This window comes from Gorilla gorilla, chromosome 8 (genome assembly GCF_029281585.2).
Source record: "Gorilla gorilla gorilla isolate KB3781 chromosome 8, NHGRI_mGorGor1-v2.1_pri, whole genome shotgun sequence".
Lineage (NCBI taxonomy): Eukaryota > Metazoa > Chordata > Mammalia > Primates > Hominidae > Gorilla > Gorilla gorilla.
In genome coordinates this window covers 26,925,194-26,944,253 of record NC_073232.2, presented here as the reverse complement: position 1 = coordinate 26,944,253, position 19,060 = coordinate 26,925,194, and the positions used below count along the sequence as shown (strand labels likewise).

Genomic DNA, 19,060 nt, shown 5'->3' with positions numbered 1-19,060 from the left:
ATTGATTATTTTGAGCTGAAGGCAACTGAGAAACAGCAGGTACAGGAAGGATTCTCTGCCCTTCCCCTTACTATCTAAAAGCAGGGCATAAGTTTCCCATGAGAAAGGTATCCTTGCTGTATCAGGAAGAGGAGAACATTCTTATCACTGGAGATGGGGAATTAATGCTGAGATGAACCTATACAAACGAACCTTACTAAAATAATCCTCTATTGGTATAATGTTAAAAAAATTTTTGGTTTCCCATACATATTTCCTAGTCACTTTCCCACAATTTACCATCTCTAGTCCAAATTCACTTTTTTTCTTACTCTTGTCACATCCCCACAATTTATTACTGTTTGTTAAAATGGTATATAAACCCCTGGGTCTAACCACTTCTTTGGAGTTTTCACTTTTTCTATGATGCCCCTATTCCACATAAAAATATTAACATCAAATGTGTGTGCTATTTCTCCTGTTAATCCATCTTTTGTCCATTTAGTTCACAAGCCCCAGCTACAGAATTTAAGATGTTAGAGGAAAAGTCTTTCCTCCCCTCCACTCTGCTGCCTTATTTGTTTCACAAGCCACAAGCACATGCCCAGCTCCTGCAATCTGAGAAGTTTACTTGACATAAGGGATTTGGATAAATGTTGTGGAACAGTGAGAAAAAGACACAGGAATTGTGGACCAGAAGCTTTCTCAGCAAGAGGGAAGCTGCCTTTCTTCAGAGACAGTTGGGGAGCTCCTGAGAATTCTCACAGGATCTGAGAAGCAGCCCCAGGACACAGCCACAGAGTGAAAGCATTGAGAAACGCCTGTCCTGACTCCCAGACAGATTTATCCCGTGGTGGGGATATTGTACTACAATATCTTTTAATCTAGTCTTCTTTGAAGTGGAAGTTTTGGGGGTTCTAATTCAAGGTCTGCTGTACAACCCACTGTGTAGCATCTGCTATGTAATCATCTGAGTCAGGAAGAAACAAATGTCATCCATCTCCAAATCAAAGCATAATCACATTCTTCATAAAACCACACAGACTTTAATCTCTCCTGAACCCAACTGCAGGGGGTCAAGTACTCAAACAGAGGAGACCCAGGGGTTCCACTAAGACCAACTCTCAATGTGGATATTAGGTTCCACCTGTAAAACCTCAGCATCCCTTTTCTGTTTCCTAAGTAGCCCAGAAGAAAAGTCCACACCTTGGTAGCTGATGGCAAGGCTGACACCAAGACCCAAAAGGCGAATCCATTGAAATAAAAGTGTAATGAAAAACTTACACTTTTATAAAAAGTGTAAATAAAAAAATTGAAATAAAAGAGGTTCTTTGTACAAAATAGCCTCCTGAAACTAAACTATTGGTACCATTAGCTACAATTTGTTGGTAGCCATGTGCCCAGCAATGTGCAGAGTATCTTTTGCATTCAGTTATTCCTTGGTGCATAATCTAATTGGTTCTGAAAAATGCATAAAGTAATGAATTTTTTAATAATAAGAACCCTATATTATTATTTTAAGTGTGAAAAATAAAATGTCTCCAGCCCATGTAATAATCCACCAAATATTTCTAAATATTTGATTTTTATAATATAAAGCAACTAGAAGACCAATTACTCAATTATTTAATGCACAGTGAATTAATGGATACATTTGTGTACGGTATGCAAGGATACTGCAAAGAACACATGAATTACACCTTTCTTCATGAGAAAAGTTTACTCATAGAATGTGTGAAAACCAAGACTAAAGCAGATAAGAAACTTGCCCAAAGCTACACAGCTAATGGTGGAGAGCACTGTTAGTCACAATTCCTGCTCTTCGAAGAACAGGACCCATTCTTTTATTCCTTCCTTTTGTGCCATGGAGAACACAAGCTGTGGACCCACTGATGTACTTGATAGGCAACCACTTTGACCGGTAATTTTTCTCTCCCTCCTATGTGATGGGAGTAGAGGTCAGTTAGGTGGCTAAGAGATTGGTCCGAGTCTAACATCAATCAGAACAAGGACATGGTACAACGAGAGCGTTGAATGAGTTTATGTTATACTTTCAAGTGCTACTCAGGTTGTTTTATGGGGCTGGATAGGTAGGAAGAAGAATGTCTATGATGCAAGGAGTAGGACGCTCATGGGGCCATGAGACCAGGGCAGGGCTTGGTGTATGAGCACATGGCAGAACATGTGACCATATTTCAACCCATCTGAGATGCGGAGACTCCTGTCCATGCATCTTTCTTCCTCAATGTCTTTGCCATGTATCTTTCCAGGGTTGGAATTGGAATGCATGGCACGGAACAGCAGAGAGCAGGGTCCGCACTATAATTGTGTGGGTAGGCATTCCAGAACTGTGTATAAAAGGCATACAATATGGAAGGTACAATTGGTTTCTGGCTTTGGAAACCTTGAAATAGCGGTAGAAGCATCTTCTTTTGTCTGAACAGAGATTTTGGTAACCTTGAATGAACACGTGTTGCATCACATTTGCTTTGATTTTTTGAGGCCTGCTAAATCAAAGCTTAATTGTGAATCAAATGACCATGGGCTGGAAACCTTCCTCCCTTTTGTAATATTTGAATCGTAAAGAATTTATTTTAATACAGAAGGCTGTGGCTTGAGGAAAGAATACAGGTGGAAGCCTCAGAAAAGCTAACATAAAATAAGAATTCTTCCCCTGGACATAGATATGACAAAAAGCACTACTGGGGCTGTTGGATGAGGACAGAGCTGGAATTTTCAGTTCGACACCACTAGATTTGTTTTGTTGTTAATGTTTTTAGAAGTTGGCTCAGTTGTGTTTGGGAGAGGATATTTAGCAAAATGTCGCAAATACTGCCACCCCACAGGCATCAAGATCTGTCCAAGGCTGCTGCCTCTGGTGAAGCAATTCTTTGTTTAAGAAGAATGGACTCATTCAAGAATAATCCATTGATTTTCCTTTTAATCTTGTCAGGTGAGGGAAAAAGGTTTAAGGGGGGGGGAAATCTCATAAATTCTGGGAATTAGTTTTAATGACTTTATAAGGAAATAAACTTTGGGAAAAGACTGATTAAAATGCAAGGAGAGGCTCCCCTTTCAAGCTAAACAGGCTACTCGGACACTTGGTAGTAATTGTCCACCACATCCTGGAGCCACATCACATGGTCTCACCCAGCCTTGAAATTCAGCTTTGCTTATGATCTATGCCAGGTGAGAGCCTCAGCTGACAAAAAACAACATGGTAGCTGTCTTCTCCTACATCAATAAGACAGCTGTCAGGCCTCCCGGATAAACTTTAGGGGTTTTAGACTGAAAGATGTTTAACATTTGATTTTAAACAATGGGAAATTTTATATTATAGAAACTTGAGAACTTAAAAGAAGACAGTCTCTTTTAAGTTCTCAGGTTTCTATAAGGTGTTTTTTTCTTTTCCGGAGGTGGGGGGTGGCTAACAATTGATTGTAAATATAAGAGAGAACGTGTATGTGTTTTTTTCCTGACAAAGAGCTGGAAGGATGTTGCTGATGGCAGGTACTGGCTCTTTAGGGTCTGTACTAGATTTAGTGGGTCTTCTGACTGACAAAAAGTTTTTAACTGAAAAGAGTTAAGATAAAATTGTTAGATAATAAGACAAAGCTGGGTGTTTTCCACACTTTATTCCATGACAGTTATGTCAGGGGCTAGGGCCAGGTGTGAATTAAATGGAGACCCTTAAAGCAGTGGTTCTCTGCTTTGAACGTGTCTAAGAATTGCCTGGAAAACTTCGTTTAAAATCCTCAGAATCTAGGACAGTGGAGGGGAGCCTGGGACACAGGTGGGTGGGAGATTCTGAGGAATGGCGCTGCTCTAGTGTCCCTGGAAAAGGAGGAATCAGACATTGCTGTGAGGCCCAGGGAACAGACGGAACTTGAGCTCCTATATCTGACTTTCTGCATATGTGTCCATGAGATCCTGAGAGATCTGATTCCTAAGGAGAACATGTATGTCCATGAGATCCTCAGAGATCTGATTCCTAAGAAGTACATGTATGTCCATGAGATCCTCAGAGATCTGATTCCTAAGAACATGTATGTCCATGAGATCCTCAGAGATCTGATTCCTAAGAACATGTATGTCCATGGGATCCCCACAGAGATCTCCCTGAGGAGCACATGTCCATGAGATCCACAGAGATCTTCCTGGGACATAATACATCTATGTCCACATGATTCTCAGAGATTTGATCCCTGAGGACATATGTGTCCATGTGATCCTTGCAGAGATCTCCCCGGGGAGCACACATGTCCATGTGATTTTCACAGATATCTCCCTCAGGGGCACATATATATCCATTTGACCCTCACAGACATCTGGGGCCTGAGGAACATGTGTTTGTCCATGTGGTCCTCACAGACCTCCCTGAGGAGGGGCTCATTATCCCAGCCTTCAGGGTGAGGAAGCTGAGGCTCCACATGTCTCAACACTAGAAGGTGCCAGAAAAGGGCCCTTTTCCTTTCAGAAACATGTGTAGCGTTATGGTTCTCATAATTATTGAAGTAGAATGTATTGTTTTGGAGTTATTTAATCTCTCATGATGTTCATTAAAACTATATTCTACCCCTTCTCATTAAAGAAAGAAAAAGCCAGGATCAGCCCAGAACTATTCATTTTCAAAGACTGCAGCTTGACTGAATTTATTTTAAATGTGCAATGCTCTCAGATACTTCAGATTGGCTTTTTAAAAAATTCACTTTTTATATAGACGTAAAATTGGAAGCATTTTTCCTCCCAACAAATTCAAGATACCTACTTCCCTCTTTTTTCAGACATTTAGGGATATGAGGAAATCCCCTTAACCTCTTTTTACAATAGAATTTGTAGCATGAACCCTGCCTGTCAGCAGACAAAGTCCCTCAGATGACAGAACAGACTCGGCCACAAGCCGAAGCCCTGTGGTTTGCGCCAGAACAGGCGTGTTTGTGAAATTCGGAGGACTCTGTTTCCTCCCTCTTTTCATGAATGATGGGAGACATTTCCTAAGCTCCTTCCTGATGGGTGATTGGGGTGAACTGAAGCCTTCTGAGTAGGTAAAGCTGAGACTCACTCCTGCTTCACCTGCGTCTCTTTCACAGAGAAGGAGGGTGAAACTATTAAAGATGGTGTTTCAAGTCCTAGGAATGGAACTGATTCAAATGGGGACCAAATTGGCTGAACTCCTGATACTGTCACAGAAAACAGTAAGTGCTAAACAATCCTTCCCCCAGCCTTGAAAATGGAGAACAATTTTGCATATTTACCTTCCCCCCTGGCAAAACTACTATTCAACCAGCCTTAATAAGGCACTTCATGTCATTAAAGGAGAACATTCCCCTGAAGCGAATCCTCAGAGGACATGAATAAGAGATGACTTCTGGTTATTTCCAGTGGGACATCTTGTGTTGCCATCTATATATATTAATGTCATCACAGATGAGTTGCCTATTATAACACATTTCCTCTGGGAACCATTGGGTATTTTAATAATTATTGAATTATTTATTGCTCACACAAAGCAGAGAAAAATTCTCTATGAGCAAGACCTCTTCTGTTATGAAAAAACAAAACACTTGGTCAGAAAATGTTCCCCTCCCCTCCCTCCCTCGCCTCTGCATGATTGAGAAAGTCTGCCAAAATATATTTTGGAGACGGTTGTTAGCTTTTGTTTTACTTATTTATGTATGCTTTCATTTATGTATTTATGGGTTCATCCTAAAAAATCTCCTGTGTCAGGAAAGGGATGGTGGAGTAGGTTTTATTTTTTCTTTTGTAGTCATTTAAACACATGAGCTCTCACCTCCTTCCATCCTACCCCACCCTCCCTAATGAAGAAATTCTTAGACACCACTGACGTCATATTAAAGTGACCTGGAGGCCGGGCGCCGTGGCTCACACCTGTAATCCCAGCACTTTGGGAGGTGGCGGCAGGCAGATCACGAGGTCAGGAGTTTGAGACCAGCCTGGCCAACATGGTGAAACCCCATCTCTACTAAAGATACAAAAAAATTAGCCGGCCATGGTGGTGGGTGCCTGTAATCCCAGCTACTTGGGAGGCTTAGGCAGGAGAATCACTTGCACCCACGAGGTGGAGGTTGCAGTGAACCGAGATTGTGCCATTGCACTCCAGCCTGGGCAACACGGCGAGACTCTGTCTCAAAATAAATAAAATAAAATAAATAATAACCTGGAGAGACTTTTAAAAGTTCTATCCTAGGCAAGTAAAATCTCAATCTCTAGAGGATGACATCTAAACATGGGTATGCTGGGAAACCTATGCAGCTGATTCCAATCAGGGTTGAGATTCGCTTTGTAGGCTAAGATCAGGCTGTGACTCAGGCCTCAGGAGCCATGGGTGCGACTTCAGCTCCACCTGCAGCATCTGTCTCCCCAGCTCAGATTCCTCATCGTTAAGATGATTATCCAATCATTAACTACCCGCCATGCATAATATTAGAAAATACCATGCCAGGAAAAAGTACTCAAAAATCCAATGTTGGGCAAATATCAGATCACATTATGCTCCAGCAAACAAACAGCAACTAAAACTAGTCACGTGCAAGTGCACTGAAGGCTTTAAGAAAAGATTAGTCAATCAGAAAAGAGGACTAAAAGTTCATGCTCACAAATAAATGCCTCTAAATATGCAGAAGGGTTCTAGAAAGCCTTACATAAACATCATCCTTTCAACAACAAAAATGTCCCTAGGTGCTATACATAGAATGCTGATTTGCTGTATCCCAAATATGGAAATTATTTTACCAGAATGCATTGCTCAATTGCATATTGGAAGATTTGCCTGTGATTTTGCTTTACTGAAATAAATCCCTATAGAATCCATTGCTTTCTTTTGGACATGCCCTGATACCTGACCCCATTCTATTTCACTAACCAGATTGCAATCTCCTTGCATTCCGTTTCTCCTCCGTGGGCACCCAGTTTTCTCCAACAATGTTTTGATGAGGCTTCTTGAGTGGTTGTGGGGTGGGTGGTCACCAGCAGAGAGAACCTGTAGCAGGTCTGCCAGTTGGCCTGAATTCCCACGGCCTCTGCTGTCCTGGGCTGAGGGTTTGTCTGTCTCAGTAGAAAAAACACGGCTGAGTAGAAGAAACAATGGCACCCAGGATACTGAAAGCTTTGTCCGGAAGCACATTTCCACGCTTCCTCCACCTTGAGTCTGTCTCGGATGGAGGTGAGTGTGTTGCCGTTTATGGGGTAAACTTGTAACCAAAGGAATTTCTGTGGTAAAGGGGAAAAATAAAGCCTTCAATTATTGTGCCTGCAACATGTTTGAAAGGATTCATTAATTGGGTGGCTAAGCTGATTTGCAATGATAAGCTGTTTCTACACAGCGGGGGTCTGTAGGTAATTTCTAACCCCAAATGGCAGGAAAGCACCATGGCTGTAGACTTTCAAACTGCACAGCAGCCAAAAAGCTTGCTAGATTCTCTCTCCCTAAACTAAACATAGCGTCACATAAGTTTCTCCATTTACCAACAGGTGGTACAAGTTATAGGACCCAGGTTGGGAAACACCTTATGTTTATCCCATTATAAAGAACTCCAAGTGATTCATGGTCCTCATCCCTAAATAAAAATAGAAAATAAATTCTACTAAATGACCAACATCATGCTGAGTTTAAAAGTTTTAGGCCAGGCGCGGTAGCTCACACCAGTAATCCCAGCACTTTGGGAGGCTGAAGCAGGCAGATCACGAGGTCAGGAGTTCGAGACCAGCCTGGCCAATATGGTGACACCCCGTCTCTACTGAAAATACAAAAATTAGCCAGGTATGGTGGCACGTGCCTGTAGTCCCAGCTACATGGGAGGCTGAGGCAGAAGAATTGCTTGAACCCGGGAGGCGGGGGTTGCAGTGAGCCGAGATCGTGCCACTGCACTCCAGCCTGGGCGACAGAATAAGACTCCATCTCAAAAAAAAAGAAAAAAGAAAAAAAAGAGTTTTAGACAAGGAAAAGCACTAGAAGAAAATAGTAATGTTCAGAAAACACAGGTCTTTTTTTTGGTTTATTAAGAATCAAGATTCTAGAGCAGGAAGCATCTTAGAAAAACAGAATTTCGAGACCTCAAGAACATGACACACACACTCACTCAGTGGTGACTAAAGGAGTCGGGGATGACTTTAGAGCCTATCAACTTCCTGGAAAAAAAAATTATCTTTCTGTTGATGGCTTAAGGCATGTAAAATGTTAACAGCATCTCATGTCCGATCCTGGCCCAGAGATGAGCTGGTAAATGACTGTGGGCTAGTAACAAAGGTACTGGGATTACTTTTATGAGTTAAAAACAACAACAACAACACTTTAAAGTTGTTATGTTAGCAATTTAAAAGTGACAGAGGATGATGCAAGCATTTCTAACCCCAGTGCTTACCTTCAGAAGAAAGATAAATGATTCTTTATCTGGAGCTCCACAGCCTTTTAAATCCTGGAGAGTATTTCACAGTTACAAAGTTCCCTGTTTTTAAAATTCTTTGACTGTGCACTGGGAGCTAGAGAGGATTATTTCAGCCCAGAAAAGTTTTCAGTTGCTATGGAGAGAGCTGCTCTGAAGGTAACAATGAAGGTGGATAAAAGGGAGAACTTTCTGTCTGGTAGATTTTCAAGGTAATCAAATCAGTGTGGTTCATGAATTTAACTTTTTAGATCAAGAATTAACCAATTTTCTTAGGCTCACCTACTGTCACTTGCCTTTCAAGGGACAGAATCTAGGTCAAAGGATTTCACCTCGCAGAATAGAAAGACTTCAGTGTTAGATGAAGATTTTTTCCTCTCCAGTTGATGCTGTAATAACTGTTTCATCCAGGCACAAACCAAGGATTCGTTGAAAAGATAGGCTCTTTGGAACCATATTTGTTTTGCGAGATGCAGAAGCCTAAAAGATTGAAGTCTTTCGTAATGAGATGCTTTCAAATGAAAAGTATTGGTTGAAGGAATGAAATTCTTACCAGGGATGTAGGTAGCGTAAATGAGGAACTTTAATCAACTGCATATATTGTGATCGCCAGCATCGGTGGTAGTTCTTACATCAGATCCTTCATGCTCCTCAAAACAAAACCTCTCAACAAATTATTAGTGAGTAAATGACTGAAGGAACAAAGTGGTTCATTTTCTAGGAAGCAAGAGAAGTTAAATCCTAAGATTTCAGAGTGGGCAGAATGCATGCCCACAGTATAGGGGTTTAAGTCAGCTGGTGGGCAGGGAGAGGAAATTTGAGATCAGGATGATTAGCCTCATCACTAATTGTATATGAAACATGGGAACCCTGCGGTAGGATATTCCTGAGAGAATGCTAGTAATGAGAGATGACAACTTGCTAGCAGCCCTGGCTCGCTCTTGGCGCCTCCTCAGCCTCAGCTTCAGCTCTCTCCGTGCTCAAGGAGCCCTTCAGCCCACCGCTGCGCTGTGGGGGACCCTCTCTTGGGCTGGCAGAGGCCGGAGCCTGCTCCCTCTGCTTGCCGGGAGGTGTGGAGGGAGAAGCATGGGCGGGAACTGGGGTTTGATCGGAGGCTGAATCCCGTGCGTGGACCAGAACGTTGGCCACGATGGCGGGTCTCCATCTCTTTCTTGTTCCCCTCTTTTGCTCTTGATTGTCTGGGACGAGCTCCCTCTAGGCTGCTGGAGTGCCAGGGCTAGGTGCTCCGGATGGGTGCCACAAAGTCCCATGGCTAGTGCCAGTGAGAGGTGAAGCCAGCTGGGCTTCTGCGACGGTGGGGACTTGGAGAACTTTTCTGTCTAGCTAAAGGATTGTAAACGCACCAATCAGCACTCTTGTGTCTAGCTAAAGGTTTGTAAAAGCACCAATCAGCGCTCTGTGTCTACCTAATCTGGTGGGGACTTGGAGATGGTTTGTGTCTAGCTAAAGGATTGTAAACACACCAGTCAGCACTCTGTGTCTAGCTAAAGGTTTGTAAAAGCACCAATCAGCCCTCTGTGTCTAGCTAAAGATTTGTAAAAGCACCAATCAGCTCTCTGTGTCTAGCTAATGTGGTGGGGACTTGGAGAACTTTTGTGTCTAGCTAAAGGATTGTAAGCACACCAATCATCACTCTGTGTCTAGCTAAAGGTTTGTAAACGCACCAATCAGCCCTCTGTCTAAATGACCAATCAGCTCTCTGTGAAATGGACCAATCAGCAGGATGTGGGTGGGGCCAGATAAGGGAATAAAAGCCGGCCACCCGAGCCAGCAGCGGCAACCAGCTCAGGGCCCGTTCCATGCTGTGGAAGCTTTGTTCTTTCGCTTCTCGCAATAAATCTTGCTGCTACTCACTCTTTGGGTCCACGCCACCTTTATGAGCTGTCACACTCACCAGGAAGGTCTGCAGCTTCACTCCTGAAGCCAGCAAGACCACGAACCCACCAGAAGGAACAAACAACTCCAGACCTGCTGCGTTTAAGAGCTATAACACTCACCACGAAGGTCTGCAGCTTTACTCCTGAAGTCAGCGAGACCACGAACCCACCAGAAGGAAGAAACTCTGAGCATATCTGAACATCTGAAGGAAGAAACTCCAGACACACGATCTTTAAGAACTGTAACACTCACCACAAGGGTCCATGGCTTCATTCTTGAAGTCAGTGAGACCAAGAACCCACCAATTCCGGACACAGTAACACTGATGGAAATACGAAAGGCAAATATTCCTAGAAAATCTCAGGGATTTTTTTTTTTTTTTTTTTTTTTAGATGGAGTCTCAGTCTGTCACCCCGGCATGAGTGCAGTGGCATGATCTTGGCTCACTGCAACCTCCACCACCTGGGTTCAAGTGATTCTCCTGCCTCAGCCTCCTGAATAGCTGGAATTACAGGCAGGTGCCAGCACACCTGGAGAATTTTTTTTGTATTTTTAGTAGCAACAGGGTTTTGCCATTTAATGGTAGCCAGGCTGTTCTCGAACTCCTGACCTCAGGTGATCCACCCACCTAGGTCTCCCAAAGTGCTGGGATTACAAGCGTGACCCACTGCACCCAGCCCAGGCTTCTCTGTAATAAGCCCTCAGGGAACAGTTGGGCTTAACTGTCAAGGAAAGGGACTTGGCTTGTGTCTTGTGAGCTCTGTGCTGAGATTAAACTGAAGTTAGAGTCTAGAATCAGCAGTCAAACAGGGCAGCAGGGAGTTGGGACTGAAAGTCACACCCTTTAAGCTGAGACTCCAGTGGAGGCAGAGAAGCAAGGAGGGAGCAGGCTCAGGACCAGAGGGGCACCCAATCACAGCTCCCTGTGAGCTCCTCTCAGTACCAGCTCTCATCCCTGGGGACCACTTGAGCATCTTTTTTTTTTTTTTTTTTTTTTTGAGAAAGAGTTTTGCTCTTGTTACCCAGGCTGGAGTGCAATGGTGCGATCTTGGCTCACCGCAACCTCCACCTCCCGAGTTCAAGCAATTCACTTGCCTCAGCCTCCTGAGTATCTGGGATTACAGGCATGTGCCACCACAGCCAGCTAATTTGTTTGTATTTTTAGTAGAGATGGGGTTTCTCCATGTTAGCCAGGCTGGTCTCGATTGAGCATCATTTATAAGCTGTGTCCCAGTCTCTAAGACTTGGTGATGAGATCACTAAGGAGAAATAGTCCAATCCGTATTCAGCAAGTTCTCGGGTCCCACTATCACCTACGTTAACTTGCCAAAAAAAAAAAATCACACAAATTTAGAAAATAGACTTTATTTCTTATAAATGGGTTACAGCCTGCTAGGCGGCCACTCTGATAGGCTGGGAATCACAGCCTTGGCCATCCAGCATTTGCAGGCACTTCACAGGAGGAGGCACTGGGGCAGGAGACTTATGTTCTGAACATGTTGGCAAAACATACATATTCAATAGGTTACAGGAGGTGCTATGAATATTCATTAAAGGTCATCCTGATGCATGTGTATTGAACATGCATCTAACACACAACCCATGTTCACCTTGAGGTGGAGACTTAAAGTTTAAATGTATTACAGTTAGGTCCTATATGTCAAAAGGTGAAGGAGACACACAAAGGTATTCAGTATGTAGCTTCTGAAAACCAGCTAGAACCAGTCCATGGCCAGTGGTCTCCAATCAAGAGAAAGTTACTGAAATCATTCTCTGGTCCAATCAAAGCTGTAGTTCTGGCTGGTAGAATGAGGCATCAGTCAGTGCCTGCAGGCTGGATGAGTTGTAATTGTTTTCATATTGCTTACCTCAAGGCCAGCGCTTGTTTAGCTGCTAGAGAAAAATAAAAACCTAGTGGCAGTTAGAACTTAGCTTAGGGTATGGTACCTAACTCTTGTATGGTATGGTTTCAGGACCTGTTCATAATTTGGCATCTTATTGCCACAAAGAGTCCATTCCAGTCTTACAGTCTCTATTTTAATATGAATGCTGGTCAGTGGTTGTGTCTAAACTGCAAAAGAGAGGAGGTACGACAAGGCATATCTGACCTTCCATCAGTCATAGCCAGGAACTCAGTTTTTAAGGTTTCTCTTGGGTCCCTTTGGCCAAGAGGGGATCCACTCACTCAACTGGATGGCTTAGGATTTTTAGTTTACACCTGATACTTCCAAGTACTTGTCATTTGCCCTTGTCCCTGCAATTACCCCCACTTCCTGGCCCATCTCCAATGAGCAGATCCTTAAATCTGCTCAAGTCTCACTGGATAACCTGCCTTGTTGCTGCAGGACTGGATCCTGATTCACTTTGACCAGTGCACTCCTGGGAGAGTGGGGGCTTCTCCTCCTCAGCACCCAGCCTACCTCTTGTGGGGCCTTCTCTGGCAGTTGTACGAGGTCCCTCAACTATGATCTACCTCTAGGCCTGGCTACTCCCCGTATCTCCCTTTATGATGTCATCTTCCCTCTTCTCAAAGGCACTAACCTTGCTAAATAATAATTACAATAATGCTAATTAACATTGATCATCTCTTATGTCTAGGCACTCTGCTAAGTAACATTGTATTTTCTCAGATAATAGCAATGAAACCTAGTGAACTTCTCATGGTACAGCTCAGAAACGCCCAGGGGCGCACAGCTAGTAGGTGCCACCAGAAATCAAGGTCTCTCTGTGTCAATTTGTGCTTGTACTACTGGGCAACTACCTGTTGCAATGGGACCCCATATTTTTATCTGTAATCTAAGATTCTTTTTACACTGCTGTACGGATACACAAATGACTCAGACAAACACTCATCAAAAAGGGAAATAACCTACTACATTTCAATTTTTGCATTCTCTCCAAAGCCTCTTCAGCCCAAAGTCTCAGAAAAAATTAATTTAAAAAAATTGTAGAACTTTATTAGTCTAGCTAGTGGACCTTCTGTTAATCTTTTCAAAAAACAAACTCCTGGATTTTTTTAAGGGTTTTTCATGTCTCTATCTCCTTCAGTTGTGCTCTGATCTTAGTTATTTCTTGTCTTCTGCTAGCTTTTGAATTTGTTTGCACCTGCTTCTCTAGTTCTTTTAATTGCGATGTTAGGGTGTCAATTTTAGATCTTTCCAGCTTTCTGTTGTGGGCATTTAGTGCTATAAATTTCCCTCTTAACAGTCCTTTAGCCATGTCCCAGAGATTCTGGTACATTGTCTCTTGGTTCTTATTAGTTTCAAATAACTTCTTTATTTTTGCCTTAATTTTGTTATTTACCCAGTAGTCATTCAGGAGGAAGTTGTTTAATTTCCATGTAGTTGTGCAGTTTTGAGTGAGTTTCTTAATCCTGAGTTCTAATTTGATTGCACTGTGGTCTGAGAGACTGTTATGATTTCTGTTCTTTTGCATTTGCTGAGGAATGTTTTACTTCCAATTATGTGGTCGATTTTAGAATACATGCCATGTGGCACTGAGAAGAATGTATATTCTGTTGATTTGGGGTGGAGAGTTCTGTAGATGTCTATTAGGTCCACTTGGTCCAGAGCTGAGTTCAAGTCCTGAATATCCTTGTTAATTTTCTGTCATGTTGATCTGTCTAATATTGACAGTGGGGTGTTAAAGTCTCACACTATTATTGTGTGGGAGTCTAAGTCTCTTTGTAGGTCTCTAAGAACTTGTTTTATGAATCTGGGTGCTCCTATATTGGGTGCATATATATTTGGGATATTTAGCTCTTCTTGTTGCATTGATCCCTTTACCTTTATGTAATGCCCTTCTTTGTCTTTTTTGATCTTTATTGGTTTAAAGTCTGTTTTATCAAAGACTAGGATTATAAACCCCTGCTCTTTTTGCTTTCCATTTTCTGGTAAATATTACTCCATCCCTTTATTTTGATCCTATGTGTGTCTTTGCACGTGAGATGGGTCTCCTGAATACAGCACACCGATGGGTCTTGACTCTTCATCCAAAGAAGAAAAGAGAGAAGAATCAAATAGACACAATAAAAAATGATAAAGAGGATATCACCACTGATCCCACAGAAATACACACTACCATCAGAGAATACAATAAACACCTCTATGCAAATAAACTAGAAAATCTAGAAGAAATGAATAAATTCCTGGACATATACACCCTCCCAAGACTAAACCAGGAAGATGTCGAATCACTGAATAGACTGATAACAAGTTCTGAAATTGAGGCAGTAATTAATAGCCTACCAACCAAAAAAAGCCCAAGACCAGACAGATTCACAGCCAAATTCTACCAGAGGTACAAAGAGGAGCTGGTACCACTCCTTCTGAAACTATTCCAAACAATAGAAAAAGAGAGACTCCTCCCTAACTCATTTTATGAGGCCAGCATCATTCTGATACCAAAACCTGGCAGAGACACAGGAAAAAAAGAAAATTTCAGGCCAATATCCTTGAGGAACATCAATGCAAAAATCCTCAATAAAATATTGGCCAACTGAATCCAGCAGCACATCAAAAAGTTTATCCAACATGATCAAGGCAATTTTATCCCTAGGATGCAAGGCTGGTTCAACATACACCAATCAATAAACATAATCCATTACATAAACAGAACAAATGACAAAAAACACATGATTATCTCAACAGATCCAGAAAAGGCCTTCAATAAAATTCAACACCCCTTCATGCTAAAAACTCTCAATAAACTAGGTACTGAAGGAACATATTTCAAAATAATAAGAGCTATTTATGACAAGCCCATAGCCAATATCATACTAAATGGGCAAAAACTGGAAGCATTCCCTTTGAAAACCAGCAGAAGACAAGGATCCCCTCTCTGACCACTCCTATTCAACATAGTATTGGAATTTCTGGCAAGGGCAATCAGGCAAGAGAAAGAAATAAAGGATATTCAAATAGGAAGAGAGGAAGTCAAGTTGTCTCTGTCTGCAGATGACATGATTGTATATTTAGAAAACCCCATAATCTCAGTCCAAAAACTCCTTAAGCTGATAAGCAACTTCAGCGAAGTCTCAGAATACAAAATCAATGTGCAAAAATCACAAGCATTCCTATACACCAATAACAGACTAACAGCCAAATCATGAGTGAACTCCTATTCACAACTGCTACAAAGAAAATGCCTAAGAATACAACTTACAAGGGACATGAAGGGCCTGTTAAAAGAGAACCACAAACCACTGCTCAAGGAAAGAAGAGAGGACACAAATGTAAAAACATTCCACGCTAATGGATAGGAAGAATCAATGTCATGAAAATGGCCATGCTGCCTGAAGTAATTTATAGATTCAATGCTATCCCCATCAAGCTGCCACTGATTTTCTTTGCAGAATTAGAAAAAACTACTTTAAATTTCATATGGAGCCAAAAAAGAGCCCGTATAGCCAAGACAACCCTAAGCAAAAAGAACAAAGCTGGAGGCATCAGGCTACCTGACTTCAAACTATACCACAAGGCTACAGTAACCAAAACAGCATTGTACTGTTACCAAAACAGATACATAGGCCAATGCAACAGAACAAGACCTCAGAAACAACACCACACATCTACAAGCATCTGATCTTTGACAAACCTGACAAAAACAAGCAATGGGGAAAGGATTTCCTATTTAATAAATGGTACTGGGAAAACTGGCTAGCCGTATGCAGAAAACTGACACTGGACTTACTACTTCTTTAAACTTTTTTTCTGAATAGATGCAGAATATTCAACTGAAAAGGCAGCTCCTAGATGTGGAACTAGTCTTATATATCTTCTGTCTCTGTGATCCTTTCAAAATAATATTTTCATTAATTAAAAAATATCAGTCCTGAATGTACCCCTTGGTCTTTGATTTGGAAGCTGATAGTAAAAATGATTACACAAAAACTATAAATTTTATGTACAACTCTCAAAAAATATTTTTATTATAAAAGTCCTATAAGATCACTAATAAAAGACTGTAGAAAATATCTAAGAGTTTAAAAAAAGGCAGTCTCTCCAGAGGTAACTGATATTGTCTGTTATCATTTGTTTTCTCTCTCTTTGGTCTCTTGGCATATTTGGATTATATGTGTAATTTTGCAGTTTATTGTTTTTACTTTTTACAATATTATGTCATTCTCATTAAATATGGGATTTTTTTTTTTTTTTGCTTTGAGACGGAGTTTCACTCTTTTTGCCCAGGCTGTAGTGTAATGGCAAAATCTCAGCTCACTGCAACCTCTGCCTCCCAGGTTCAAGAGATTCTCCTGCCTCAGCCTCTCAACTAGCTGGGATTACAGGTGCCCGCCACCATACCTGGCTAATTTTTTGTATTTTTAGTAAAGGCAAGGTTTCACCATGTTGGCCAGGCTGGTCTCCAATTCCTGACCTTAGGTGATCCACAGGCCTCAGCCTCCCAAAGTGCCAGGATTACAGGCTTGAGCCACCATGCCTGACCTTGGATCTGTTTTATTAATCATTGCAAAAGTTCACCTTTCAGAGAAGGAAAAGGAAAGGAGGGTTCTGGGCCTTGAGGATCATCCAACTCACCCTGCGAGCCCCTGGCTACCTATCCTTGGAGTTTTGGTTGAATGAAACTAATAAACTCCCATCCCCAAGAGATTGTTTTTATCAAGTTTTCTGTTGATTTGAGCCAAAGGCAAACACTCATAGAGCTTGAGACAATGATATGTCTTGGCATCTTGTTTCTTAAAGTGACACTTTCAGGCATAAAAGAGGCTAGTGGAAATGGAGAATTGGTATCAAGAGGCCTGGTGGGTGTGGGCACTTCATTTCATAGCTATTCTGAGTCACTCTGAGTGAATCACTGTGCACACAGGTGTATTCATGATCTATTTCTGCATGGAAAATCAACACAAACTTAATCACTTACAACAAGTGGATTATTTCATAATTTCTGTGGGTTAGAAGTCCAGGCACAGCTCAGCTGGGTCCCTTGCTTCTGGGTCTGTCACAAGACTGCAATCCAGGTGTCAGCCAGGGCTGACGTTTCTTCTGAAGGCTCAACTGGGGAAGGATCCCCTTTCATGCTCATGTGATTGTTGACAATCTAATGTAATCTAATCACAGAATGACATCCTATATTTTACTGGTCATAAGTGAATTGCAGGCCCCACCCACACTTAAGGGGAGGAGACACCATATAGGCATGAATACCAGGAGGTGGGGATCACTGGGTGCCATAAGGCATCAAGGGTAGGGGTAGAAAATTATGAGTCAATTTGACAATTTACATTCCAAAGCCTGTGTTTGTCACCTGTACTCTCTTCAGGGGAGGTAGATGGAACTTCTAATGACATTTTCTTTATCTCCTAACTCACTCTCTAACCTTGTCTTTAAGTCCCCCTGAATTAGCTACAAATATTACCAACCAAAAGACATCTTCAATGTTTGATATTTATTCAGAATCTTAAGTATTAGTGTAAAATACTGAAAATTGTCTTTTTAAATTAGCCTTATTTACTTGATCCTAAAATTAACAACTCAATTTCATATTAAAGAATATTAAAGTACAGCACTATCAGATGTAGATTTTTACTCCACAAACCAAAAACATTACTGTTTTCAGAAATTTTTTAGAAAAACAGAGGGATTATATTTAATAGTTTACCCTGCTTTTAAGATTTTGGTGTCAATTGATGGATGTATCAAAATTTTGTGACTCATTCTAAAATTCCTATCTTTTAAATAGCCCTTAATGATACTTTTTAAAACATAAACTCAATTATTTCCAAGAAAGAATATTTGATGTTATTTATGTGGATTGAACTAATGGCATTGACAGCATTCTACCAAATAAATTGTTCAATGATTATTCAATGGATTGTAGTCTCAGTATAAAAAGGGATCATTCCAATATTTAATTATTAGCACAACATATAATAAAATGTAAAGCATTTATGCATAATACACAGATTAAAACTATGTAAAATATATTCATGGCAAAAACATTGGGTATCAATAAAGTATTAATAGTAACCCACTAGTGGTAGGAATATTGGCGATTTTTCCTTCTTTTATATTTTCCAAATTCTATTGAAAACTTGTATAATTTAGTACAGCCAGAAAAAAAATCATTGTCTTAGTCTGTTTTGTGCTGCTATAACAGAATAACACGGATTGGTAATTTACAAACAACAGAACTTTATTTGGCTTATGGTTCTGGAGGTTGGGAAGTCTGAGTTTGAGGGTCTGCATCTGGTGAAGCCCTTCTTGCTGCATCATGACATGGCAGAAGGCATCACATGGTTTAAGAGCATGAGAGCAAGAGGGTTGACCTTGCTTTTATAACAAACCCACTCCCATGAAAGTGATATTTATTCAGGAGGGCAGAGCCCTCATAATCTACTTACCTATTAAAGGTCCTACCTCTCAACACTATTGCATTGGCAATTAAGTTTTCAACACATAAATGTTGGGGGACACATTCAGACTGTAGAAATAATTTTTAAAAGATAATTATCCAAAATCACTGGTATTTATTTGCCTAATTTGTTTTAGCATCAAAACTCTTCTTTTAAAAGACATCTTGAAAAGAACTCTAATATATAAATTTGAGAACAATTATTGTGTCCTGGGAAGTATTTTATTTTCTAGAACTCCACAAAAATGACTGGGCCAGAGGGTTTCTAAAGTTCTTAAAACAGGCTGTAAGAATTCTGTGCTCCATAATATTTTGTTTTTAATCCTACCTGTCCCATGGTGTCATTTACATGTTCATACCTATATCTCAGCCATTACTGGGGCATGGGTCTCAGGCATCTTTGTGTCCCC

The 19,060-nt window shown here is 41.1% G+C and overlaps 1 protein-coding gene across 2 annotated transcripts in view; it reads right to left on the bottom strand.

Annotated features, from left to right (window-relative positions):
- The window catches only part of SLC39A12 (solute carrier family 39 member 12), an 84,929-nt gene extending 76,461 nt beyond the window's left edge, over positions 1–8,468 (bottom strand). For both annotated transcript variants that reach the window (XM_019034319.4, XM_055354113.2), the window contains exons 1-2: positions 8,361–8,468; positions 6,863–7,209 (exon numbers count right to left, since the gene is read on the bottom strand). In XM_019034319.4, coding sequence (XP_018889864.3) covers positions 6,863–7,123 — 261 coding nt within the window. In that variant the 5' untranslated portion in view covers positions 7,124–7,209; positions 8,361–8,468. The remainder of the gene's footprint in view (positions 1–6,862; positions 7,210–8,360) is intronic.
- Between the last annotated feature and the right edge of the window lie 10,592 nt (positions 8,469–19,060).